At 42.9% G+C, this 25,077-nt stretch overlaps 1 protein-coding gene across 6 annotated transcripts in view; it reads left to right on the plus strand.

Annotated features, from left to right (window-relative positions):
- RORA (RAR related orphan receptor A) overlaps positions 1-25,077 on the plus strand; it is a 406,637-nt gene that overhangs the window by 331,519 nt on the left and 50,041 nt on the right. The window contains exon 1 of one of the 6 annotated variants that reach the window (XM_058422395.1): positions 3,531-3,589. The exons of 4 other annotated variants lie outside the window; for them this stretch is intronic. In XM_058422395.1, coding sequence (XP_058278378.1) covers positions 3,559-3,589 — 31 coding nt within the window. In that variant the 5' untranslated portion in view covers positions 3,531-3,558. Of the gene's footprint in view, positions 1-3,530; positions 3,590-4,048; positions 4,143-25,077 lie in introns of those variants that run through there. One more of the 6 variants, XM_040077550.2, reaches the window with a different exon arrangement.

Here is a 25,077-nt window from a genome sequence, read left to right on the forward strand (position 1 = left end):
AAAATGTGGAAGCTCTGGATGATTTATTGAAATGTTCTTGTATCACATTTCCTTCCCAGTAAGTAGGTTTTCATCTCCATGGGAGAGTGCAGCATGCAGCCCTTGCCCTGCAAGAGGTTTGCACGCAGTTGTGTTTGTAGCAGTGATAGAGCAGTGGATAAATGCTGCACCTCAGAGTGGTGTGACGGCTTCAGCTTCATAACAACCCTGTGTGGCTAAACCTCCCTCAGACAGGGGGTGATTACATGACACATTTCCTTTTTGAAGAGTGCTTTTTTCCTCAATGCTAGGTAAGGGAAAAGGGTGGTGGTTGTGCCCCACATTTATTATTCAGATCTTGAATTTTAGTGATAAGGAGGTCTCAAAATTATTCCTAAATTAAGCCTAACCATGCAGCTTTACTTAGGCAAGAATGCAAAACACGACCCAACAGTCTGTAGAAATGCTCCCCACTCACATTTCAAGTCAGAACAGCATAAACATCTTTATTTAATTAGTTGTATTTAAACTCCTTTTGTTTGGGGACGTCCTTGAACAAATAGTTAGGAGTAGTTGTTGGTTCATCTTGGAAGCTGAATTTATTACTTTGCTCAGTAGGTTTAAAAAGAGGTGGAGGAGGAGAGCTTCTCACTGTTTTCTGTCCTGTGCTTAGAATGCTCAATTAATACTGTCTCTTGCCTTACCAGTGCCAACACCTATCATAGGTGTTTCCCCTTTCTCTGTTAGCAATTTAACTCTTCTCTGTTTTGCAGCAGGGTTGAAAAGATTTCTAGAAACAGTTGTTTCCCTCAGATGGTTGCAGAGGCTTGTGGTTAGGCTGCCAAGCTGAGCACCTTTTATATCAGCACAACACTGAACAACACTTGATAAGCTCCCCAGTCTGTTCCCATCCCTGAAGCAGCAGTGGAACGTTTGTAGTTGTGGATGTTTGGGTGTGCTCAAAGGATGAGCACGTGCTGTGGTCAGGGTCTGTTAGCGGGCCACCGCTCACTCTGAACCATTAATGACACGGTCGGGAGGTCTTTGAATGCAGAAATCAAGGCAAGAACTGAGTGTACCCTGAGGTGGGGTTTCTCACTCCTGTGACGAGTTTGCAGTCTTGTGGTGTTTCATGGATATCTATCAAAAGCTTAAGGAACAAGTAGGGTAGACAACAAGCTTCTGGAAACTGGGAGGCATTCCCATCAGTCAAATGAAACCCTGCTGCACAAACAGTGAGAGCAATTGCCTGTCAAGTGTACTGTAATACTCAGCTCAGTCTTATTTGACTGGCACATTGTGCTGTCACTGATACGCTGTCTGAACTCCAGCGAGACTTTCACTATTGCAGTAGTTTGGTAAATGGGGAAGGAAATGGATTTTGGATGGAGTTTTCATAATGAGGTCAATCTGAGACAGAAAACCCAAGTGTGAATGGATGTGTTTATATATTCAGAAGTCAGCAGATGGCTTTAGATGGGATATTGATAACAAATAATAAACTATTTTAGGCATGCTCTTCTCACTTAAAATGTCTGATGACAAATCTCCTATAATTTTATGAAGCAGCCTTTGTAACGCACTTGTGAGAATGCAAATCTGTGTCATCTGCTTATTATTGAAGCCGTTTAGCACATCAGATGTCATTTCAGATTACCAGTTGCATTTCAGCTGGACTGGAAACAAATCCAGATCGGTAATAATGTAATGCTGTGTACCTTAAGGTTAAATGTCTGACAAGACAACTAGTGCTAATGGACTGTGACATTTTTCAGGCCATCGCTCTGACATTACTTGCTGTGTCAGAGTAAAATGTTTTCAAAGATCTAACTCCACATTACAATACATTAAGACATCATTCTTTTCTCTTGTGCATGCTCCAAGCTTTCTGGCTGCATCTAAATTCCACAGTTGGCCTGTGTGGAAAAACAGCATCTTGCAGGCTCTGGGGAGCTCTGAGCACCACTGTTAGTGGGATTTGATCAGTCCAGAATGCCCTGGAAGGTTTCTGTTCAGCACGTTGTGACTTTACAGCTTGTGCTGCAGATAAAACTCCAGGAGCACAAACCCATCTGGGAGCAGGTCTGCCACTGTAAATGTTCTGAGCAGTATCTCACTGTACATGTGCTATTGGTAGGAAGGGCTTAATGTAAGAGAGCAAATACAGATGAAAAATTTTATGACAAAGGTAGCTGCTAAATTATCTGCTAAATTTATGCTGCTGCAGCAGATTAGCTCTTGGAATTTTTAATGTTTTAATGTGGTTTTTTTTTTTTTTTAATAAGGAAAATTAAAATCAGTATTTTGCATTAATGGGCCTTGAATGACTAGACTGATAAATGGTAAGTACACTTGGATCAAGTTACACTTAAATAATATCATACTGTATTAAGAACTCATTAAAGGAATAGGTAAGAATTAGCCATTAAGGGCCATTTAATAGTAGATTGTTTCAGTGTCCTCATCTCATAAAGGCTTTCTAAATATAGGGCTTTGTTTCAAATATTAAGATGGTTCCTCTGGTTCTGTTTGTAACTATTTTCTCTTATTTTCATTAAATACTTATAATTCTGATTCAATTAGATTAAATGGTCCCCTCTAGATATTCTGTCCCCTCTTAAACAGCTTGTAATGCATCAATTTTTTTGGTGTGGTTTTATGTCATGACAGATTATTCCAGTGGCTAAGACAGGAATTGGAAAAAATACTGGTTTTGTTAATGCAGTTTTCAGCAAAGTGTGGGGGTTTTTAATAGGCTGGATTATTTTTGTTTTTGTATGTGCATTCAGTCATGCACTCTCCCTCCTGTAGTGTGGATGTTGTGTATATCCACGAATGCAAAACTTCATCTCGCAAACTGACAGTACAGTGACATCTGATGCTATAGAATAGATGAAAACTCCAGCAGTGGTATCAAGCTTCAGACGTTCCAAGTAAATCCTAAGAAAGCATGAACCCGTCACCAGACAGATTTAAGATGTAAATGCTGCTCTGCTTGATCAAGTCAACGCCTATTAAGTGCAGAGCGTCGTGCCAAGATGTAGCGGCAATAGGGTGATTTTTTATTTTAAACAACACTTCGGGGGAGCTGCGGGGGAACAAACGCGCGCTCGGGCTGCGGGCCGGCACCGAGGGACGGGAGGCGCTCTGGGGCACTGCGGGAGCGCTGGGGCCGCCCCGCTCTGCCCGCCCCGCTGGGGCCGCCCCGCAGAGCCCCGGCCGAGCAGCACCTGCCGGGCCGGGCCGGGCCGAGCCGGGCGGAGCGGAGCAGCCCCGGGCGGCGGGGGCGGCGCTGCGGGCCGGGCGCGCCCCGTGACCGCCCCTCGGCAGGGGAGGGGAGGGGAAGGGACGGGCCGAGCGGAGTAAACAAGGCGGGGGGCCGGGGCTGGCTCCGTGTCAGCGGGTCACATGGAGCCTCATATGGGCCGGGGGATGGCGGCGCGGCGCGGCTCTCCGCTGGCGGGCGGCGGCTGCTGCTGAGGCAGCGGCGGTGCTTCGCGCCGAGTGCCCGGCCCGCCTCCCCTCCCCGCCTCCCGCCCGCCGCGCTCCGCTCCGCTCCCCGCCGTTCTCCGCTGACAAATGATGTGCGTTGTGCTCGCCGCGATGAAAGGTAGGCGCGTCCGCGGGCGAGCCCGGCCCGGGCGCGGAGCGGGGCCGGCCGGAGTCGCGGCCTCAGCGCCGCCCGGGCCCCGCTCCCTGCCCGGCGCTGGCCGTGCGGGGCCCGGGCGGCGGGAGGCTCTCGGGGGCACGGGCGGCTCGGCCCCGGCTCGGTGCCGGCGGCAGCGCCTGCATGTTAGAGGGGCAGAGCCGGAGCGCCAGCGCGGCGCTGGGCAGGCTGCGGCTGCGGCCGCTCACAGCCGAGATGAGATGTGCTTGGGCTTTCTGCAAACCCGCGGAGAAAACGCGTTCTCTAAAATCTGGCTAGCAAAGAGGAAAGGACGTGCAGCATCCTCTGGGTAGCTGATGGGGCTGAAATGCCGTCTTCGGACAGCTGCTCATCTTTGAAAGGCTTTGGAATGAAAGGAAAGTCCAGAGTTATTTAGCGGGTTTTTTTTTCTAAACCTGGAGATTTCTCTTCTTGCGGATTCGAGTCCTTAATGAGGGGCAGTGACAGACTGAGGGCAGTCAAACGAAGTTTTTGATGAGATACCGAAAGTTTAGAGGTACGTTTGTAGTCTGCCCTGTTTTCTAATAAAATTAGGCTCACAGTACAGCTTTGCGTTGCAGCGTTTGTAAAGTCATAGCTTTGGGGTTTTTTTTAAATATAGAAAAAATTTAAACCAAATAACCATATTACTTACATGCAATATTCTTTCACGGTAATCTAAAGACTTTTAAGCGTTGGCATTTGAATTTAATGCCCCACTAAAATACTAAATGTGTGCTGTTTAAAATGTTTGAAATTATTTTAGGCAAATTTTTTCTTTAAAAAATGTAATAACTTGGAAAAGGAGTATTGTCTTGCTTCAGTTAGAGACTGTTTCCTTTTTTTTCCAGTTTGCACTAGGCAATGCACACCAGTAGTAGCATAATGTTTAAGAACGGTAATTTTCAATTACTCGGTTTCCTTTTATTTTTGGAGAGAAGCCTATGTGAATAAAAAGAAAAGCACTATATTCATTAATCATTGGCCATGCTGAATGTATTTGGCAAGAAAATGTAATTGGGTTGATTCTAACACTTGCCTCTCTAGCAAAAAGAAGTGTATTTTTTTAAGTGCAAACTACATGGATATTTTAGCAGTCCTTTAGAATTGTACATATTCTGATAACAGTTTTTCAGCATATCCCTTATAAGCCTGTTAGATCCATGAAATTAAATAAACAAATTTTATTTAAAAGGGAGAAAAGTAAAAAAAAAAAAAAAAAGGAGGGTGTGATTATGTTGTATGCTTCTGGACAGAGATTTAAGGTGTGTTGTAAAAGAGCAGGCAGATGATTTGCAGCAATTCAACTTTGAAATATATTTCTTATTCTCTTGGGAGTTTCATTGAAACCAATTTCCACACTGATGTAAAATCTTGGCAGAGAACAGCTTTTGGATTTTAAAGTGTAACTCCTAGTGGCTTTATTATGGAAATGCTTAGGTCTTTGTACTTTTTACAGACTACTTCTATAGTACATTTAATTAATGCTTCATAATATTTAGTTTTCTAGTGCATTGAAATACTTTCCTCGGTTTCTTATCCTTTCTCTAATTTGCTAGACAGGGTTCAGCTGAAGGAAATTTGTTGTCATTTGTCTTAAAAGGGCCTCTGACTGCTCTGAAATAATAGATCGACGGGCCAATGTTATGGTTTGGGAGAAGCAGACCAATAGAATAGGGAATGCAGCTTGTTTAAGCTCGAAAGTACAAGGGGAAAATGCACAATCTGTGGGTGAATTGTGTGTCTTGTTCTTTATTTTGTGGTCACGCCTTCTAATCTTTTACAGTTCTGAAGTTAAAGTGAAAAAAAATGATGGTCTTCGGGAGAATATGGGATTTTCCTCCTGGGTTTAATTTTCTTTTTTAGGTGAAAAGGGGGGAGTATTAATGCCTTTCCTGTTGCTGTTTAGATAGCCCAGACTGATACCGTGTGAGGTTAACTTGTGAATTGTTTCATTTTTCTTGCAACATAATGTTCTGGCAAACGTGTTCTCTTTAATTCTGAAAAGTCCTGAGCCGGTGTCCAGGTTTGGGTGGGTGAGGACTGGCCAGGTGTCACAGATCAGGAGCTGCCCTCATACACTCCAGGTGCTGGGAGCAGAGCAGTCCAGGGAAGAGCCTGGGCATGTCTTTGAGACGGGCTGTGTGTTAGGAAATGAAACTTTCTCATTTCAGGCAGAGCGGAAAGAGAATTTCTTTCCAGTCGATTTCTAAGAAAACAGGCAGAGATGAAGCATCAAAGTTCTTAATGACTGCATAAGTATTTTCTAGATTGATGGGCTTTTAGAAATTATTTATCAGATGCTGCGCGTCTGTAGAGTATCCAGGAAGCCTTGCATTTTGAGTTTGTAGCAGAGGCTAGCCAGCTGACACTGTTAAGAGAGACAGCAACTTTACGTGCTCACCGGTGAAGTTTGCAAAGAAATCCGATCGTTCTGCCGGCGTAGTCGCTGATACAGATCTTATTCCAGGGAGAGTCTTCCCTGGCAGGAGCATCAGGGGTGACTTCAAGGAGAGTAGTGCTGTGTTGAAGTGATGAGCAGATACACTGAGCTGGAGTAGAAGCAGGGATTCATTTGTCAGGCCACTACAGAGCTAGAGGAGAGCCCGAGCCCGAGGGAGAGCGTGTCCTCGGTGTGGGATTGTGCCACGTTCTGGGACCTGCTTCGTACGCTGATGTGTTGGTCAGGCCCAGCGCTGGTGAGAGCTCGGGTGCTTGTCTTGCACTATGATCAGGCCTGGACAGAAGGGTTCAGTCCGCTGAAAAGTTATGAAGAATGGACAGAACCTGGAAATTGTTGCATTATCTTTATTATGGATATTCCTAAATAGAGATTGATAGGTTGGCTGATGTAAATTTTCTAAGCTCTTTCAACCCAGGTGTATTTACTGTTAAGGTGGCATTTGAGGTACTAATCCCGACTCCTGCTATGTGAACATACAACTCCTGCTGTGCTGCTTTGTGGAAGATGGACCAGATGAGTAGAATCTGTTGCTCCTAGGCTGTAAGTGTAATTGTTTTGCTTTGGAGGTCTCTGCTTGGATCGTTGAAAATATAATTAGCTTTTCTACTGACAGTGTCTTCAAAGAAAAATTCAATCATTAAAAATACTTGTTGAAGGAAAGAGACCCCCCTGGTTTCCTTATTAGCGCACAGGATTTTTGGAATCTGCTGCATTTTTCCCGAGAACCCGAAGTGCAGCTGGGCAGAAAGCAGAATTCCCTTGCTGCCGCTGTCCCAGTGCCCCGGGTGCTTTCCTTGCTGTGGAGCCGGGCTGCTCCGGGGCCAGGCAGGGATTCACGCACTGCTGCTCCACGCGGGTGAGCTTTTCCCAGTCCGTCAAGCCTGACCTTTTGACGTGTTTTTTGTCATGTATCCTGGCACCAGCCTCCCGGCACGCTAGTAATTACTCAGTGTGTTTTCACCAGTAAACAAATGCTTATGGAAAAATATCTTGTCATAGGTTTAAAAAAAAAAAAGTAGCTTTGCAAATCGAAGTGTGTTTAAATTTACCTTCACTGTGGCACTATTGAAAGTTAAATCCAATTTAGCAAATACTCCTGTACAGAACTTCTGTTGACTAAATATTAACAGAATCTGGCCTTTGGAATTGCTAGCTGACAGGCTGTTTTCTTGCTGCTTTAATTTCATATGACTGATCTGAATGACTTGCTTGTACCTAAGACATTTGTTGCATTACATTCACAGGATAAGATTGGTTTGAGGTTTATTGCTGAAATGTACTTTTCAGGCTCTTTGAAAGACTCTTGAGATTTAAAAGTAAAAGAGGAAATCTGTCTTTATGTCTCGCTCTGTGAAAATCAAAGGCAGTTGCATGCTCTGTACAAGTCTCAGTTGGGGACACTCCTTTCAAGTAAGGAGATTCTGTCCTGTTTAAGTCAGCAGAAACTGTGGGTGCTGAGCATCTCACTAGATCAGACTCTTTAAACTTAGGTACAGCTCTTGCCTTGCTAAAATGGTGAGTCTGTTCCCCCCGGCTCGTAATGCAGTCTTAAAAATAATTCTTCCAGGATAATTCTGAATAACTGGGGCAAAACTCAAGTGGACTACATACACAATTCAAGGACTTCTGTACCCTTTTTTATGAAACAAAACAAAATGAATCCCCGAGGGGATGGGGCTGTAGACGAGGCTGGTGTTGGGGCTGTGGGGTCTGCAGATGTGAATTATCCTCATGCTCTATCCACTGAGCTGCTGTGGGGTGTCAGGGGGAGATGGCAGCTGCTTCACTTGGTGCAGGGGAAGGCCCTGCAGCTCTGCAGCCTGGCTGTGCAGTGAGGAGCTGAGTGTTTGTATTGGCCTTTTTTAATTTGGTGAGTAGTGTCTGGAGACCTTAGTGAAGAACTGAGTCCTCTTTATATCAAGTACTTCCCTGCTGTGTGTGAAAAAGACTGATTTCTTTACTCATTCGCCATTATAGAGAACCTAGCATGTTTGGAGGGTTTTTTTCTAGGATGATGTAGCACTCAATTTTAACCTTAAGGGGTTTTAAATCTTCTTTCTTGCTTCCCTTGCCTACAGTACAGTGTGAAAATGATCACTATCGTGTAGTAATTACTATCAGGGTTGTTAGTATTTCATCTTGACTACAGAGCAGAGTTCTAAATTGGTGTATTTTATTCTAAACTGTATGTACTAAATCAAAATTGGTAAATCTTTGTGTCTCTCCTGCTCTCCTGAGTAGATACATTGCAATTCTCTATCTAGTATTGGAGGAAGTTGAGATGCAGCATGTTCTTTTTTTTTTTCCTTTTCATTCCCAGGAGATAAGTTTTTGTAGTGTGCAAAATAACTGCATATGACAAGAATGTTATTACAGTCAGACTTGATACATTTTAGAATGTTTTTCTGTTTTGATTTTTTTTTATTCACAATGAAAGGAAAAAGTATTCACCTTTCTTGTATTTATCTGTGAGCTGTAATTTGCAATTACAGCTGATAACTCCTGAGATCAAGCAAGCAGTAGTTCTCTCCTTTTGTGGTTTGTCTTTTCCTTGAGGACTGATATCTAAGGGATATGCACATAACTAATAGTACAGAAACTGTCTCCTTCCTTTTTGAAGATCAGGGTTTTTTCTCCTTTTTGCAATAAACATTAGAAGGGGAGGGGAGCATTCTGTCCTCCAAGAATAACTAAGTTATGCAAAAAAAGGTGACTGTACAATGCAGACCTCTGCTTGTTGGATGAAAAAAAGGCATTGACTGACTGGGAAGTTGAAGCAGAAAGCCTTTTTGGAGGGTCTGGGAGATGGACTTTCTCCTTGTGCTTCATCCTGTGACCTGCCTGTGCTGAACATAGTCTTCAGCTTTCCCTTTTTTTTTAATGTTTTTTTTATTATTATTATTTTGTTTTGTTTTGTTTTTTTCCTTCACTTCGCTTGCTAGAGGCATTTAGGCTGAGAAGTTCTGCAAAATACAGGTTGGCAAGCTCAGTGCAGTTTCAGGCTGTTTCCCAGTTGCCTGCACCTTCTGTTGAGAACACGAGGGCGTGATTGAGGGCGGCACTGACTCACGGGGTGCCGTGCTGTTCTGCTCTGCACACTGGGGTTAGCTGCAGCAGGGAGCTGCCTGGCAGCCTTGGAGAGCTCAGTGCTCTGGAGAAAGCCCCCTGAGGTAGCGCCGCTCTGCTCGGAGCTTGTCTGCCTGCACAGGTTACCACTGATTCCGGCTTTCCTGGAAAATGTAATTAAATTAGCGTTTGCTTCCCTTTCCAGTGCCGGGGGAAGGTGTAGCAGGCATGTTGACAGGAGCAAATGGATGTGCATGGAAATCTGAGTCCAGTGCCATGCCAGCTGGGACGTCTCTCCCAGGTTGTCCCAGCCCTCACTGCGTGCCTGTGTGCTGCCGCTCAGAGCTGCTCTGCCCGTGCTGTTGCCGTGTCTGCGATGGGTGATGCTCCTCGCACTCTCTGGCTGCAGCTTCATGTGACCCTGTGACATGTAAAGCTCTCCCTGGTGCCCAGTTCCCCCCAGAGGAGTCAGGGAGTTGCCCGGTGCTGTGGGGGTCAGGTGTAGCCCGTGTTCTCACTGCTGTCAGTGGGTGCCCTTCATCTGGCACTTCATCTGCCCTTCATCTTCAGCTGGGCCCTTCATCTCACTGGGGACTGGCAGGGTCAGCAGCTGCCCTTGCGCCCTTGGCCCAGCTCCACCACACCTAAGCAGTCAACTTCATATTTCATTGCGTTTTTTGTTTTCTTTCCTGTGTGATGGTGCAGGACCCATCGCTCATGGCTCTCCTGTTTGTGTGATTCCAGCCCTTGGGCCTTTTGTCATGCTGCGTACATAGCCATCTAGGCTAAAATCAATGTGGAGAGAGGTATAATCATCCCAGCTTTCATTTTAAGAGCATTTATCTCAAAGCTTAATTAAAGCTGCTTGCATGTAAATAAGTCTAACCTCTTCACTTCTGAACAATGCAAATAGAATAGTCAGCATACTTATAGGGTATCAGCCGTGTAATTATTGTGTACTGTTTGTGTTCTTTGAAATACTGTGCTGTTTCTTGCCACTGGATCCTGGGACAAAGTGCTTCATAAAACCAACTGCAGGACTCTTTATGTACTTTAGAAGAAGTTGATCATTCTCAAACAAAGGGGTGGAAAAATGACATTAAATCTTTACATAGACAGATACACTGTGACAAAGGGTTTGTCAGTGTTCCTTCCAGCTGCAGGGAACACGAGCTGGAGTTTTGACTGATTGACAGAGAAGCAGGGGTCGTGTTCCTGCATGCCAGCCTTGCTTTTCACCAGCTATTAAGTGGTGCTGGTCAGAGGCACTGCGGGCACTCTGCCCAGAGCCGCGTGCTTGGACCTCCTCCCACCTCTGCTCACACCTGCTGTGTGCAGAATACTTTCTGCACTCAACCAAAAAAGAGAAAAGGTCTGGTCGCTGTCCACACTGTCTTCTGCAGTGTGCTCTTTGGCGTTCTACGAGTCCTGAAACCTTTGCTGTTCTTGCTGTAATTTTGTTAACAGCATGAAATGGGGAGCGATGCGTTATGGCAATGGCTTCTGCTCCCAGCTCTCGCAGATACTGAGAGCTCATGTATTTCACTGGCTCAGCAATTTTCTCCCTTCACCAGAGTATCGTTTGCTGTTTAATGCCTTGTACAATTTACATGATCCAATTAGAAATCGAGTTCCCATTTCATGTGGCACTTAATTCACACCTCCTGTGAGACTGCCAGGAGTCTTAGGAGGTGATACTGGGCCGTGGGTTAAGTGTGCCTAAAACTTACATAAGCTGATGTTTACCTCACTCCTGGTTCTGAAGAGAGGAGCACACTCTTGTCTGGCCTCCTCTGCTTGGCCCTGTGTCTAATGGGACAGATTCAAAGGGCCATTTATCTTCTTTTCACCCAAAAGAAGGTCAAATTCTCTCTAAACCCCAGGTGCTCTTTGCCTGGAGTCTCTAGTCTAAGTAGAGAGTTGAAAGCCAGTAAAAAATTATCCCTGGTCTGGTCATCAGAGCATTTGGAGTTTTCTTTTTATACATAGATATTCATGTACTTTAGTTCTGGTGAAAATTTGAACAGTGTGAATTGCTATACTGCTTGACAGGAGCAGCAGTAGCTGCTCTCCTCCTATAACAACTGCAATGCTTCTCGTAATGGGTGTATTTTCCATTTGGCTAAATTAATTAGCCCATCTTTGTCTGTGTTTGATTTGTCAGAGTAGCTATTGTGGGAAAACACACAATTTACAAATTGAATTTGTAGTTATTTCTTGCTCAGTTTGAGAATTAATTAACCCATCTTGTGCACTGCAGAGAACTGCTTGTTGTAGAGTGCCCCTGCTTTTTCCCTTCCTTGGACTACCTCCTTCTAGAGTCCTGGAGAATTGGTGGTATGATGGACCTTTTGTTACCAGTTTTGGAACACTAAATGTAAGTGAAACCACTGTCTAGTACTGGTTTGGGGTGTCAGGCTGGAGCTCTCCAGGGTCGGGGAGGTGTGTTTGCCACTATTGCTGCAGGGGCACTCTCTGCCATGTGGAGAGGGGCAGATCATTTGTGATCGTCTGGAGGAGCTGAGCTCACACTCGGCGTTGTTTTCTGTCAAAGGGACACACCCTGCAATTGTTAGATTGACAGAGATGCATTATGTTAAATTTTGGGGAGAGTTTTTCTTGTACCGTGGGTGCCTTATTGAATTAAAAGAGGCATTTGCTTAAAATATGAGCGCGTAAAGATGTTTGTTACTGCTGGACAGATTCTTGTATCAAGAGATAATAAAACAGTAAGACGGGTTAATTAAAGAGCCCGTGATGTTTCATTTGAGAACGCTCATATACACGGGCGCCTTGGAGATGGCTTTGGCAAACAGGCCCAGGGCACGGCTGCGTCCCGATGCTCGCAGCGATAGCAGGGGAGCGGCTGCGCCCCTGGCACGGCTCTGCCTCGGGCCTGGCACCGCCGCCAGCTCGGGCAGCCAAATTAAGGAATTGATTTTCCTATTGTTCTCTTCAAGGAGGATCAAAATTCTTCCTCCTGCCTCCCGCATGCGATGCCTCCGTGGACGCGATGTATGAAGAAGTCTCTCAGTAACACGAGCGGTATTTCAGCCTTGTCTTTCTCTCGGTGGGTTGTTGTACTGCACTCGATGGAATCCGGGCGAGCACTGAGAATTAACTTCCGCCTGAACCTGAAAAAGCCCTGAAAATGTGGTGTTTCCAGTATTGCTGTGGCTAGCTCTGTCCAGATTTCTTAAAAATCTGCTGGTATTTCTGGGATTAATTTGCATTTCTGAGCCAGAAAGGTGGAGTGCAGCACCTGGCTGCCTGACGTGGCAGGTGCTGGTGTGCTCCCTCCTTTGCACACACCTCACTAGCTCTTAACAACACTTCTCCTTTCTGAGTTGCAAAATGTTTTGGGAAAAGAGGAATCAGGATCTTTAACAGATTTGTTTCATTCTAAATACTTTTTTACGCTTACTAAAACCATCTAAAATTATCGTAAAGTTTATTCACTTTAAAATTGTAACTTGAGATTGAAATGTCCAGCATGGTGCATTTCTCTGGCCAGTAAACCAACAATGCACCTTTAAACTACTTGGCTCAGAGAGGAGCATCAGTAGCAGTACTGATTTTTGTTGTGGAAACAGCTCCGTATGGGGAAATACTCCCTCCTTGCTGTCAGTGTTCCAAATTACTCTAATTTTCTTCTGATGTTTTCCCTCTCAACCACAGTGTTTATACTTACAGAAGGGAAAAACAGCCAAACATAAAGGTCACTATAAAGAAGAGGCCTGTGAATACCAAAATTCTCTCCAAAGAATTTCAGCTTGTAGGTTTGATTTAAAAACCCTCACAGAAGTGCTTCAGAATGGAAATGCTTTTTTATGTCACGCTGAAAGCTGTAGCATTTAGTGGTGGTAAATTTGTACTTCCTAACATGTTATTTCTGCCAGTGTTGATTACTGTTTTGCTGCAGAAGTAACTAACTTTGTAATTTAATCTGCCATGGTATTGTCAGTCTAAAATTCGATGTGTACATGCTGCATTATAAAAAACTGTGCTGCAGAGGCTGCCTCTGGCTCTGGAAGTCCCTGAACTGTAAAGCATTGGGAGGCTGGTAGAGAATCCAGAAAGGTACCACTGCCCACGTGCCTCGGTTTGTCCTGATCACTGCTGGATTCCAGGCACCATCCAGAATTACCTAAAAGAGAGTGAAGAAATACATACCTGACTACATAATTATGCTAAATATACTCAGATACATTAGCCAATGCTTGTATTAATTTGTAATACCTGAAAAACCTGATCAGGTCTTGATTTTTAATCAAGTTATCAGTCCAGAAGAGTAGCACAGTTCTTGTGGAAATTCTGGAAACAAATTACTGAGAAATCTGACTCATAAAGCAAATGCCTCATAAAATTTGAATGTTTAGAAGGGAAAATGACTGGCAGCTCCTCTTGTAAGTGTGCTAGTTGCAATAAAGTATAAAAGTTCAACATCAAAGAGATCACCGCTTAGTCTGTGGCGTATTTGTACATCAAAGAACAAATACAGGACAAAAGGAACTGCGCAGAGATACGGTTCATCCTTCCAGACAGGTCCCCGTGGAATGCTATAAAGAGCTGCTTTCATAATGTGGAAATGATCTCTGGCACATCTTCATTTCTGATTTGGGGAATAGGTGAGACAGAGTTAGAAGCGGCGTCTCAGAATGCAGTTGTGCCGATGCACTCGGTAAGAGCGTCGGAGCTTACATGATGTCAGTGCTGCAGTTTGTGTCTCACCGTGACTCAGTGTGTCAGCCTGCGTGCCAGGGGGGAGCTGTGTCTGCAGCAGTGCCATTTCACTGGGGGTGGGCAAAGGGGCTTCACATGTTCCAACAAAAGAGAAAGGTCTGCTTCTCGATTTGTTTGTTGTTACGCCAGTGGCCAGGTACTGTATCGTGTTACCCAAAGGGGTCGTGGGGTCTCCATGCTTGGAGATACCCAGACCTCAACTGGACACAACCCTGAGCCTTATTTGACCCTGCTTTGAGCAGGGGCTGCATCGAGTGATCTCCAGAGGTGTCTGCAGCATTGACTCTTCAATGGCCCATGAGAAAAACTCTTTTGTAGTAAGGCAACTGTCTACTTAATATTTTTAGTTATGATCTCTGTTAGTACAAGACACAATTCAGCCAAATATGTGACCAGCTCTGGCGCAGGAAAAGTCCTCCACCTGTTTTTTACTGGTTTTCACTGTTTTTTCTGAGCTTTTGTAATATGAAAGCTTGATGTATTTCTACTGATTTGTGCTTTTAGTAGTTTGTTGTGGTTCTGTTGTTTGGTGGGATTTTTTTTGTTGTTTTTTCTTGTTAATTCTTATTAATCTTGAATTCCCCCTTAAATTAGAGAGAAAGTTTGTGTTTGTCTGCCTTAGAACTAAAGAGAAGTGATCTTAGGTATGTGGAGCGTGTCCTCTTTCAGAGCAGGACAGGTCATGAGAAGTTGGTCAAGGAAATGGTTGGACTGTCGCTGACCAATTGGTGAATTGTACTGAAGGCAGTGGCGACTTTGCCATTAACTTGAATGTATCTGTTTTAATATTAAAATGATAAGTAGGTCACATCTATTCTTCAGGTCTAGTCTTTCTACCTTATTTGTATCTCTGTAAGTGGTGGCTGCATATGTGATACAGAGAAATGCTAATCGTAAGATCCAGACTAAATCTGAATTCTCCAAAGTTCAAGTGTGCTTGGATCAACGGTTTTAATAGCGGTTCCACCTTTTTAGGAGATAGTATTGTCAGAAGACTAATTTCTTTTACTGCAGAACTAAAAATAGTTAGAATCTCGTGGAATCATTAAGAAATACAAAGGGTTTCTGTTAAAAACCCTGGGGAAACCTGATTAGGCAGACTACTGTATAATTAACTGATGTGCTACTACACTTGGAGAAGTAGTGCATCAGTAAACAGAAGTCAGAATGTAAAAGGCTAAGAAGAACTACTGGGAATTGTGTTAAGACATCAAGGCGTGAAAATAACAATTTGAGCACCTCAGGAGAGTCGAGCATTTGCATTTGATGGAAGGACAGAAAACCCTCCAAAAGTCCAGGGCAGGGACATCTGTGAGGGAAGGCTCAGGCTTGTGCATTGCCAGTGAAACACCTTTGCTACTACTGGTCACAGTATTTTATACTGCCTTCAAGCTGATGTTCTGATTGCTCCCTGGACTATATTCTTACACTGGGGAAACAGCGTCGGGTAAAGCATTGTTAGAATGTCCTGCTAATGCTGTGCTTTAAATATATTCATTCTGATAATTAAGTTGTTGCCTAAGATAGGGCATGGATCACTGATTTGTGCCATTGTTTGTCTTGTTTGCTTTGGGACTGGAAGTAATTGTCATCAAGCAGTCTGTAATTATCTCTTTGGAAAAAGTCGGTATCTTCTGTAATGTTGCTGTAAGGAGGTGCAGTTGTGTATGTAGAGATCAGGGTGGCGGTGATGACAGCATGAATAAATTATTCTTCCAGAAATATGTTTAAAACAATCCCTACCCCACTGCAATAGTGTCACCTGGAGAAGTAATTCCATCCTGGGACAGTGCATGTACTGTGGCAAGGCCCTGTGGCTGAGGAGGAGGAAGAAGGAGCTATTGCCATGAGCTTCAGAAATGGACATTTTTGGGAATTTAAGGAAGACGTTACAGGGACAATCAATTCACGTTTTTCTGTTTAGAGAAAAGTATAATGGAGGTCCTTATTTATATTTAAGAAGGCCCATTTCTGTGTCTGTTGTGTGGCTGACAGGAGAAATGGGCTGTGCTTGAAGAGCTTTACCACCTGAGTGGCTTCCCTGGACCTCGCACCATGCTGGAGTCCTCCTGGTAGCGCTGGCTGCTCATTCTGCTCACAGGGGCGCTGGGGAGAGTTCAGGGTGCTCAGCATGACGAAGTCAAGCCTTTTCTCAGGAAGTGCTATTAATTGGTTTTAAACAGTGACCACTGTTCTCAAGTAAATGCAGAGGCCGTGCAAGTCCCTTGCTCTGCGGTATGAAGTGCAGACATGTTTGTACTGTGCTGTTCAGAGAAGGTGGAGCTTTCCTCACTCACTGCGTCAAGTCCTGACCTGCTGCCTGGCACTGACTGTGTTTGGGTGAAATAAGAGCTTTACACTTTAGGAAGATTAATCAAGCTAATTTAATGTATATGCTAAATTGAAGGAGAGTTCACTTTCGAATTATCAACCAAAAAAAAAATCCAACAGAAAACAAAATACACCACCAATGAGCTTTTTGAGACTCCTTCCCACCTTCAAAGTCTCTGGAGTGTCAGGTGAACAGATTATGTCACAGAGCATGAGTGTGCGCTTGCCCAGGGACAGTTGCCAGCAGCTCATAAAATCAAAATCCCAAAACGAAATCCCTCAATACTTTTCTCTTTCCCCTCATTGAACTGAATTGAAAAATTTCTTAGGGAGGTGCCAGCAAAAATAATATGAGGTTGTGTGGCTTAACTTCTTTTCTTGGGCTGTTGCCGCAGCATTAGCGATTGGGTAACCGTGCTAAGTTCAAATTTTGTATTAGCACAGGGTGGGATCTCTTTATCTGTGAATGAATATCCTGAATGAGCAGCATGCACAGATGTCCAACTTGTCTCTGTGAAGCCTAAAGTTAAAGTTCTAGGAGCATGTCCAAAGCTGGCATAAAGCTGTATATCTCACATGAAAAGCACTGCTGTGTGCTGGCAAAGGCATTAGTTCTGAATTGGAATCAGTTTTTGTTAGCCAAGCATTTTTTCATTGGTGGAAGTTTTAGAGTTTCTGAGGACTTTTATCTGCTTGTAGTGTAAAAGCACCTTAATAATTGAAATTACATAGCAAGACTTCAAATATAATCGCCAAATATAATGTGGAAGAAGAATTAATTTAATTATAATTAATTCCAGTTTTCAGAAAATGCTTTCAAAGTTGTTTTAAGCTGGATACCAAAATGGTTATCACTTTGGAAAATGTTCCAAGTCTCCAAACATCTCAGTAAAGTGTCTATTTCACAAAGGACTTCTTTGATCCAGCTATCTAGGAGATTTATCCGAGGAGACAAAACCCAGATTGCTTGCTGCTAATCCAGCGCTTTGCAAACAAGATTTTAATTTTTATTCCCTTTACTTGTTTTTCAACAGTTCCAGCAGATATACAATGGGATGGTTTCTTCCCATAAATAATTAAGCCCATTGTAAGCAATGTCAGTAGAAAGTAGTCCTGAGATTCATTTTGTTCTAAGTACCTACTCATTGTTTCCTTTTGAAAACAATACCAAGTCCCAAGCAATTTAAATGCTCATAAATCACGTTAGTTGAAGGGGAGAAATTGCTCCAGACTTACTCTTTTAGGCATTTACACTTCTTCTCAAGGGTGTTTTGTTGTCCCAAAGGCTGTCTAGAGGAAGTTGTTGTTTGGCTGGATTCAAGGTTGGTGTAGCAGGTCGTGTTTGTGTTTCTCTGCGCATGGGTGGAGTTGTCTGCGTGCTCCAAACGTGCAGCCGGTCCCTGTCACAAACGCAGGCTGAGCTGCGTCTGTGCCCTACCTGGGGAAGAACTCTGCCCTCCTTCAGCTGGGCCACAAACGCCAGCAGGACTCTCATGAAGCTGTGCTAGTTACTGCTACTCAAAATCACACCATTTTCATTATGAGATCAGATAACTGAACAAGCTAATCAAAGGGGATTTAGCATGGTCTGGAAGAATAAAAAACATTCCCATACTAGAAAAGCAGCTGAGTTTAAATACCATGGTGTTTTTCAGGGAAAGGAGCACGTAACAACAGAACACAGGAAACCAAAGACTGTATTCTAAAAGAGACGGTATCAGCAGGAATGAAAATAAGTGTGTATTTGTTTACCTGCCCAATATTACCATCACAGTAGTTTCAAATACATTGTTCATTTGAATTAAAGAACCCACCCAAATGTTTTAAGACATTATTTATTAACAGTAACTGGTTTTAATGTCAAGAGAGGGTAAATTAAGTTGGTTACACAATTTATCAGATGCTGCTAAACGTTGTGGATGTTATTAGTCATTAAGTAACCAACAGTTAGTCTGGCAGTTTATTAAATCTCAGGACGTTGGATGCAGGAATCTCTCCGTATTTTCTTTATGAAATGGCAGAGCACCTCAGAATAACATTAGCAATATGTAGACATGTGTAAATTCTTCCTTCTCTTTTTCCTCATTTCTTTCTTACTGACTGCTTTAAACAAATCTTCATTTAATTTTTTTTTAATGAAAACATTTTTTTTCTGTAGCGAATCTGCCAGCAGAAGTAAATTGACATATCATGAAATGGCTTTGTGATTTGCAGGGTGGTTTTTTTTCCGTGTTTTAAGCAGATGCAAAAGGTGTATTTTGATGCTGTTACACTGCGATGGATGAAAAAACTGCGCTGACTTTTATCCAGGAGAGGGAAGCGAGTTGTTTTCTTTCAAGGGCTGTAGATCAACTGATGTCTTACAGAAGTAATACTATGAAAGTGGGGAAGAACTCCTCTTTGATACTCGAGTCTTTCTATTTCAGCTGGTACAGTAATGGGCTTTTGAATTAGAGGTTTGTTAAAGCTTGTATCTATTTCAGAGTATTGACAGCCAAAGCTGACTCACTGAGCCAAAATTTATATGTTTATCCAAGCCTGTTAAAATCAGAATTTATGTTGACTGTACTAATGTGTAAGCTTTAATACCACTTTTATATAGAAGGCTGCTGTTTGAATTTTCACTGAAGTAAATTTCTTTGCAATATGCCTTTGAGTTATGGTTTATAACTGGATTCATATAAATAAATGCTTTCAGCTGAACACTGTTGAACTAATTCCATTTTGAAGTCATTAATTATATTTAGCTCACCGAAAGAAAAGGAGGGGGAAGGCATCAACTAACCCTATATAAAAGTGATGACAGAATTGTTTCGTGAAGGAGCTTTGGGCCTCTTAAACTACGAAGAGTGAGTGGTTTGTTGGGCTGGTTGGTGTTTTGGGCAAGAAGGGAACAGAAGCTAGATAATGCATTGCTATACTGCAAAGACGTTTTGTTTTGAACAGACATTAATACAGGCAATGCCTTTTGCTTTTATCCTGTTGAGGTCTTTGCAATAAAATCTGTCCATGCAGTATGGCATGTTTATGTTGGAAACAGTATGTTGTTTATGCAGGAAAAAGCCTTGTTTCTTCACCATAAATCCATTAGCTCTTGGCAGATTGCTAAATTTTCAAGGTGAATTTCTTCTGATGTATGTGTTGCAGTCAACTTAAGAAAGAAAACTTACAGCTTTGACTTCTTATACTGTGTGTGTATATAGTGTGAAACTTGAGATAAAATGCTAACCAATCATCAGAATTGAAATCGAGATGCAACCTAAACAAAAACCAAACCAAAATTTTAGTGCAGTTTGTGTGAGCCTCCTCAGTGTGCTTTATTAACAAGATTTTGTGTTTCCAGGAGATAGACATGATAAACCTGAGCACTGCTCATTGCAGTTTCCCAAAGACAGATTGGGAAATAAGTAGTGTATATATGCTTTTAGGCTGCAGCGTGGTACTTACACTATCTCCATCTTTATCCTTCCATTTTGGCTATTCCATTTAGGTGGATGCAAGAGTTTTCTGCTTGGAATTCACATTGCCCTGGGATTACATAGGCTGATGACATGCAGAGCTGTCGTTTTGCTGAAGTGCTGTGTAATTGCCTGATCCTCTTTCCTTTGCTGTCTAGTTTCTGTTTTCTTTTATTTCATTACTTTCATTTCTTCTCCTTCACGTTAGCGTTCTTCATCTCCAATTCACTTTCTTGTGTTCTTCTTTCACTCTTTTGAAAGCAAGCTGCCAGTGCCTTATTTCATCTCTTTATCAGTGTACTGAGGGGTAACAACATGACTGTGTATTTCAAGCCCTTTGTAACCAGTTGGTTCAGATCAGGGTGAAAGAGCCCTGTGGGACACCTCTGTGCTCTTCTAACGCTGCCCTCTCAGGTCTTCAAGAGATCTTGGGTCCTTTAGTAGCCTTCTGGAATAGTTCCAAGAACACCAGAGGGTCGTGACGACTGGAAGAACCTGTCTCTCCATCTGGACTTTTAATTGTCTTTCCATCTACCAGAACTCACATCTGGTCTCTTAGAGTGCTGCTTCCTGCCCATCACCCCCAAAACCCTTCTGACTTCATTAGCACCTTGTGTGCCAGGGTCACCCCTTGGTGATCATTAGCACCCTCAGGAAACTTAAACTGTTCTTGTTTTTTGCTTCCCTTGAGGAGAAAGTGGTGCTCTCAGATTTGCTGTGTTGGAGGGAAGAGAGGTGGAATTACCCTGCCGAGCTGCTGCGGAATCTGAAACATTTTGTTGTTCATCATGAGCTCCCTAAACATCCGTAAACTGTTCCGGTTACCAGCGCGATTAACCAGAAATCAGCCACAAGCTCGATTTTAGGAAAGTCTCGGTGAAAGCTCTGCCATGCTTGTAGACTGCCCAGTAAATCTGAGTTTATTGAAATGAGCTAACGTGAAGCAAGAAAGCTGTCTGGATTTACTCTGAAGTCCTTCTACAAGACACAGCAGACATCCCTTAAATGACATATGAGGAATACATGACCAGAATTACAGTGGAGTGAGTTAGTCAAGACTTTTGGAACTAAGTAGTAGGAAGCAAGGCAAATGCAAAAGATGATACAGTTTTGTACTTCTATTATAGACTGTTTGAATGGGGACTTTCTTTTTGTCTGCATTTTTTTTATAAAAAATGCTTTATGTATGAGGTCCTCATCCAAAAGTGTGGTTCCTCAGCTCCACTGAAGCAGCAGTGGTGGGCAAGCTTCTCCCACTGTCCTTCCTGCTAACTTTATCTGCAAGAGGAGAACCCAGTGCTGGCATGTTTGCTAGCTCTGAGAGCCAGGAGACTTTATTTATGGTGTATCAGGTGGCTTAGAACAGTGGTGTCAAAACTCATGCACCCCTATCATTAAAAAATAAAATCACTACATCTAAGAAAGTCCAGTAGATAAATGATTTTTCAATAATTCATTGCAGTTTCTATACAAACTGCTGACTTACAATAACATATTTTTTCACTCATCCACAAGAAACAAAATTCACATTGGAAAATGTTTTCCTTTTTAAATTGCTCACTTCATGGTGTGTTTCCCTCTTCTGCCCCACTCCTCTGATTATGCCCAGCTCTAGCTTTTGGAAACAGATGGATATAACTGATTGTCAGCTATTGTTTGAAAATATTCCTGGTGGTTTTAATCATGGATATAGATTATATATGTGTATTGTGAGTGTATATATCTAACGTGCAGCTTACCTGGTTTTTCAAACAAAGGCATCTCTAGACTCAATTCAGACACTCCCTGTGGGTAATACCAGGGGAAGCCCATTCTTCACACTCGTCATTCCTTTGTACTTCCTTTGTTTCTGTGTTTCTAGACCTTCACATAGAGCTTTGTCATGGACTGTTTGGGTTAATGGTTTTACACTGGCATCTTGCTTCCGTTGAGTGTGGTCATTATGTCTTTGAAACGTGAAAGTACCCTGAATAAACTAAAACCCAAACAGAACCACTAAAAAATATTCGTCAAAAATCTTACTGCTTTCTGTGTCTCTGTGTATTCTTACTTTCTTGTTTTGTACTTTTTTTTATTAAATACTCAAGGGTTGGCAGTGCTGTGAAGTAGAACAGTGAAACATAAATATTAATTGTGGTAGAAATATTGTCTAGAATCTCATTCTTGTTTTACTTGGAAATAATACTCAATTGTCTTGGCCGTGCTGGAACAAAGACAAGACCTAAGGGATGCGCATTTATTTGGCTGCAACTTTATTAACACATTTGGGAGCAGTGCCTGGCAATAAATCACACCGAGTGAGTCACTGCCTCTTGCTTGATCACTGCAGCCTCTCTGGAGAGCTGTGCCAGCCCTCCCCTGCCAGGCCGGCTCCTGGACTGCAGGGCCACCATGGCTTTGGTGTGTTGGGCTGAGGGAGGGCCCTTCTCTCTGCTCCCAGCACCACAACTGCTTTTCCCCAGCTTTCTCAGAGAACCACTGCTGGCCTGGCTTGGCGATTTTTCCCTCTCTGGGAAGGTGACAAACTGTAGGAATGTATTTGAGACAGGTACCACATAGGAGTGGCAAGGCCTGTACCTTCCCACTGCTCTTCCTGAATAACACCTCATTTAAGAGCATCTCTGGCATAGATAGGAGCTGGTAATCCTTGGTCTGCTTGGGCTCAAACTGCTCTCCTTAGTTTGGGGAAGACTTTAAATATTAGGGGCAAAGATGAAAATTGGCAATGCTTGTTTTTCAACCCTTCTCAGTCAGGCAGCCACACGTGTAAGAAGTGTGTCTGCCCTGTCACTCTGGATTGTGTCTACAGTTTCTGCCTGGCTCTTTCCTGCTGTGTCTCCACTTGCAATGTAAAAGTGTGTTGGTCAAAAATTTCCTATCTCTAAGTTCGGTGAGCAAAATAGCTGAATGGGTTAAAAAGTTAGTATCACTGCCTCACTGGGGGGAATTCAGAGCTTCTAAATGCTGCTTTGGTGCCCTACTAGTGAATATTTCCAAACCGGATGTTTTAATTTAGCTTAATTTAGCAATGGCAAGTCTAGTTTGTTAAGGTAAGGAGCGCTTCTCCCTTCTGTGACATAAAGGAGTGATTCCAAAAAGTTCCAAGTTGCGGCATTGTAACGGCTGTGTTTCTGCTGGTGGCCCTTCTGCTGTTTGGTGTGTAAAGCTGATAAACTGCCCGTGGTGGGACTGAGGTGTAGGCAGGCTGCAAGTGCCTCGAAGCTGTAGGACTGTGGGGAGCCACAAGGGAAGCCCTGGTTGTGTGTCAGCTCTGAGCTGTCCGTTCTGGGCCAGAAGCGTGAAGGGACAGACACGCTCTCCCCCCTCGTGTAGCACTGCACAACGTGGGGTTGAGTTTGTGTTTTAGAAGAGTGGTGGCGTTGATTAGTTAGTTGGTCATTAAATCATAGGTAATTTATTTTTAAATAAACTGAATGACAAGAGTTGTGCGTGCTGATTTTGAATTGCAGCAGAGTTTCTGATGGATTAATTACGTCATTTGTAAGCAAACATCAGACAAACAAAGATGAAATTCACCTGAGTTTTGACTGAGAAACTAAAATAATTAGTTTGTTATCTGTGTTCTGAGGATTGTTGTCAACTGATCTTACTGCTCAGATCTTTGCCTTATACAGAGAGATGGTCAGGTTCTTACACTGGAAATGAAGCAAGTGAATTCATTGGTGCACAGCAACAGTGATAAATCCATTTTCCAGTCCTGGATTAGGTCTTAAAATCAAGGCAGTAATTGTTATTTAGTTCCTGTGATCAGTAAGCTTGTCTGTTTCAAAGAAAACTACAAGTATTTGCTGTGTGGGCTACATGATAACTCATGACAGAAATGCAGCTGTTGTTTGAAAGTATATTTCAGCTCTTGCTTTAGCTCCTGAAAATTGTCATTGCAGACTTAATAAAAACATTCTCCTGTTTGTCTTTCAATATTGACTGTTTGAATTGAGTTGTGGTTTTTTGTTTGTTTGTTTTAATAACCTGATTTTAAAAGGTTTTAGACTTCTAGGTTGAGTAAATTGTGTGATAGTAAAGGCTGTAAATCTGTCAAGTTATGTCCTGTACCATTTGAAGAAAATGAAAGAAACAGCTAACATTTGTGGTTTAGTCCCTTTTCACTTTACCCTCTTTATTCAGTATAGGCAGAACAAGGATTAGCAAAGCTTGGTCCTCTTTCTAGTCTGTTTCTGGACATCCTAGGATAAAATCTGAATTTTATTTAATTTGTTTTGTACCCAGGTTTTGTGCGTAGATATCGTATTGGTTTATGAATACTAGAAAATAAAGTTATTTGTAGATTTTGTTCTAAGGACAAGCAAGGCACTTGACACTGTAGCAAAATATATTATCTGCCCTGTTGTGCTTACATCTGGAAATGTGCTTACATTCTCCAGCAACTTGTAAATGTATATTTTTGAAAAATAGAGCTTCCACCATTGAAATCTTTGTTCCAAATGTAAATGTTTTCTAAACGTTTTAGTATTTCTCCAGTGAAAGTTTGTCAAGATGGTACAATACAATTTGTGCTGAAAAGTGATGGTGACATTTCATTCCAAGTACAACTAAATGTCGGAGATGTCTTACATTGTACAAAATCGTTATGCCGTGTTACTAAGAAGTACAGAGTCTTAAAAATCACCCCACGTTGTGGAATTCAGTAAACTTGGCTTTCTGGAATTGTGTGCAGATTGTATCATCACTTCTGGAATGTGCTTTTTCCCTGGGCCAGGGCTGCCAGACAGAGCTCTCTGACAATCTCTTTATCTGTAGGGTTGTCTATAATGTTAATGAGTGAACTCTTTGAAAAACCGGCTTCCATGAGTTAATTTATGCATAAAACATCACTGAGGGATGTGTTTTACCTGTTTCACAAGTAGGGGACTGAAACATAGCTCAAGGGACGTGGCTTGGGCCACACAAGAGGCCAGGAATCAAGAGATTCACATTTCATTGCCTAACCACACAAATTCAGAAGACAAATAGTTGAAGAAACGCAGATGCAACACTGAGGATTTGAGTCTTGGGTACAATTTACAGGATGCTTAATTCTCTGCCCAGACAATCTCCTTCTTTGGGAGGCCAATAATGCTTTTGCCTTCATACAATTGTAGAATGGCCTGGGTTGGAAGGCACCTTAAAACCAACTTGCTGCAAGCACCTGCCACGGGCAGAGGCACCTTCCACTATCCCAGGTTGCTCAGAGCCCCATCCAGCCTGGCCTTGGACGCTTCCAGGGATGAGGCAGCCACATTTGCTCTGGGCAGCCTGTGCCAGGGCCTTCCCACCCTCAAAGGGAGAATTTCTTCCAACAATCAGATCAAACCTTCTTTTTTCAGTGTTGAAGCCATTCCCCCTTGTTCTATCACCTCAGGCCCTTGTCT

The sequence above is a fragment of the Hirundo rustica genome, chromosome 13 (genome assembly GCF_015227805.2).
Source record: "Hirundo rustica isolate bHirRus1 chromosome 13, bHirRus1.pri.v3, whole genome shotgun sequence".
Taxonomy (NCBI): Eukaryota; Metazoa; Chordata; class Aves; order Passeriformes; family Hirundinidae; genus Hirundo; species Hirundo rustica.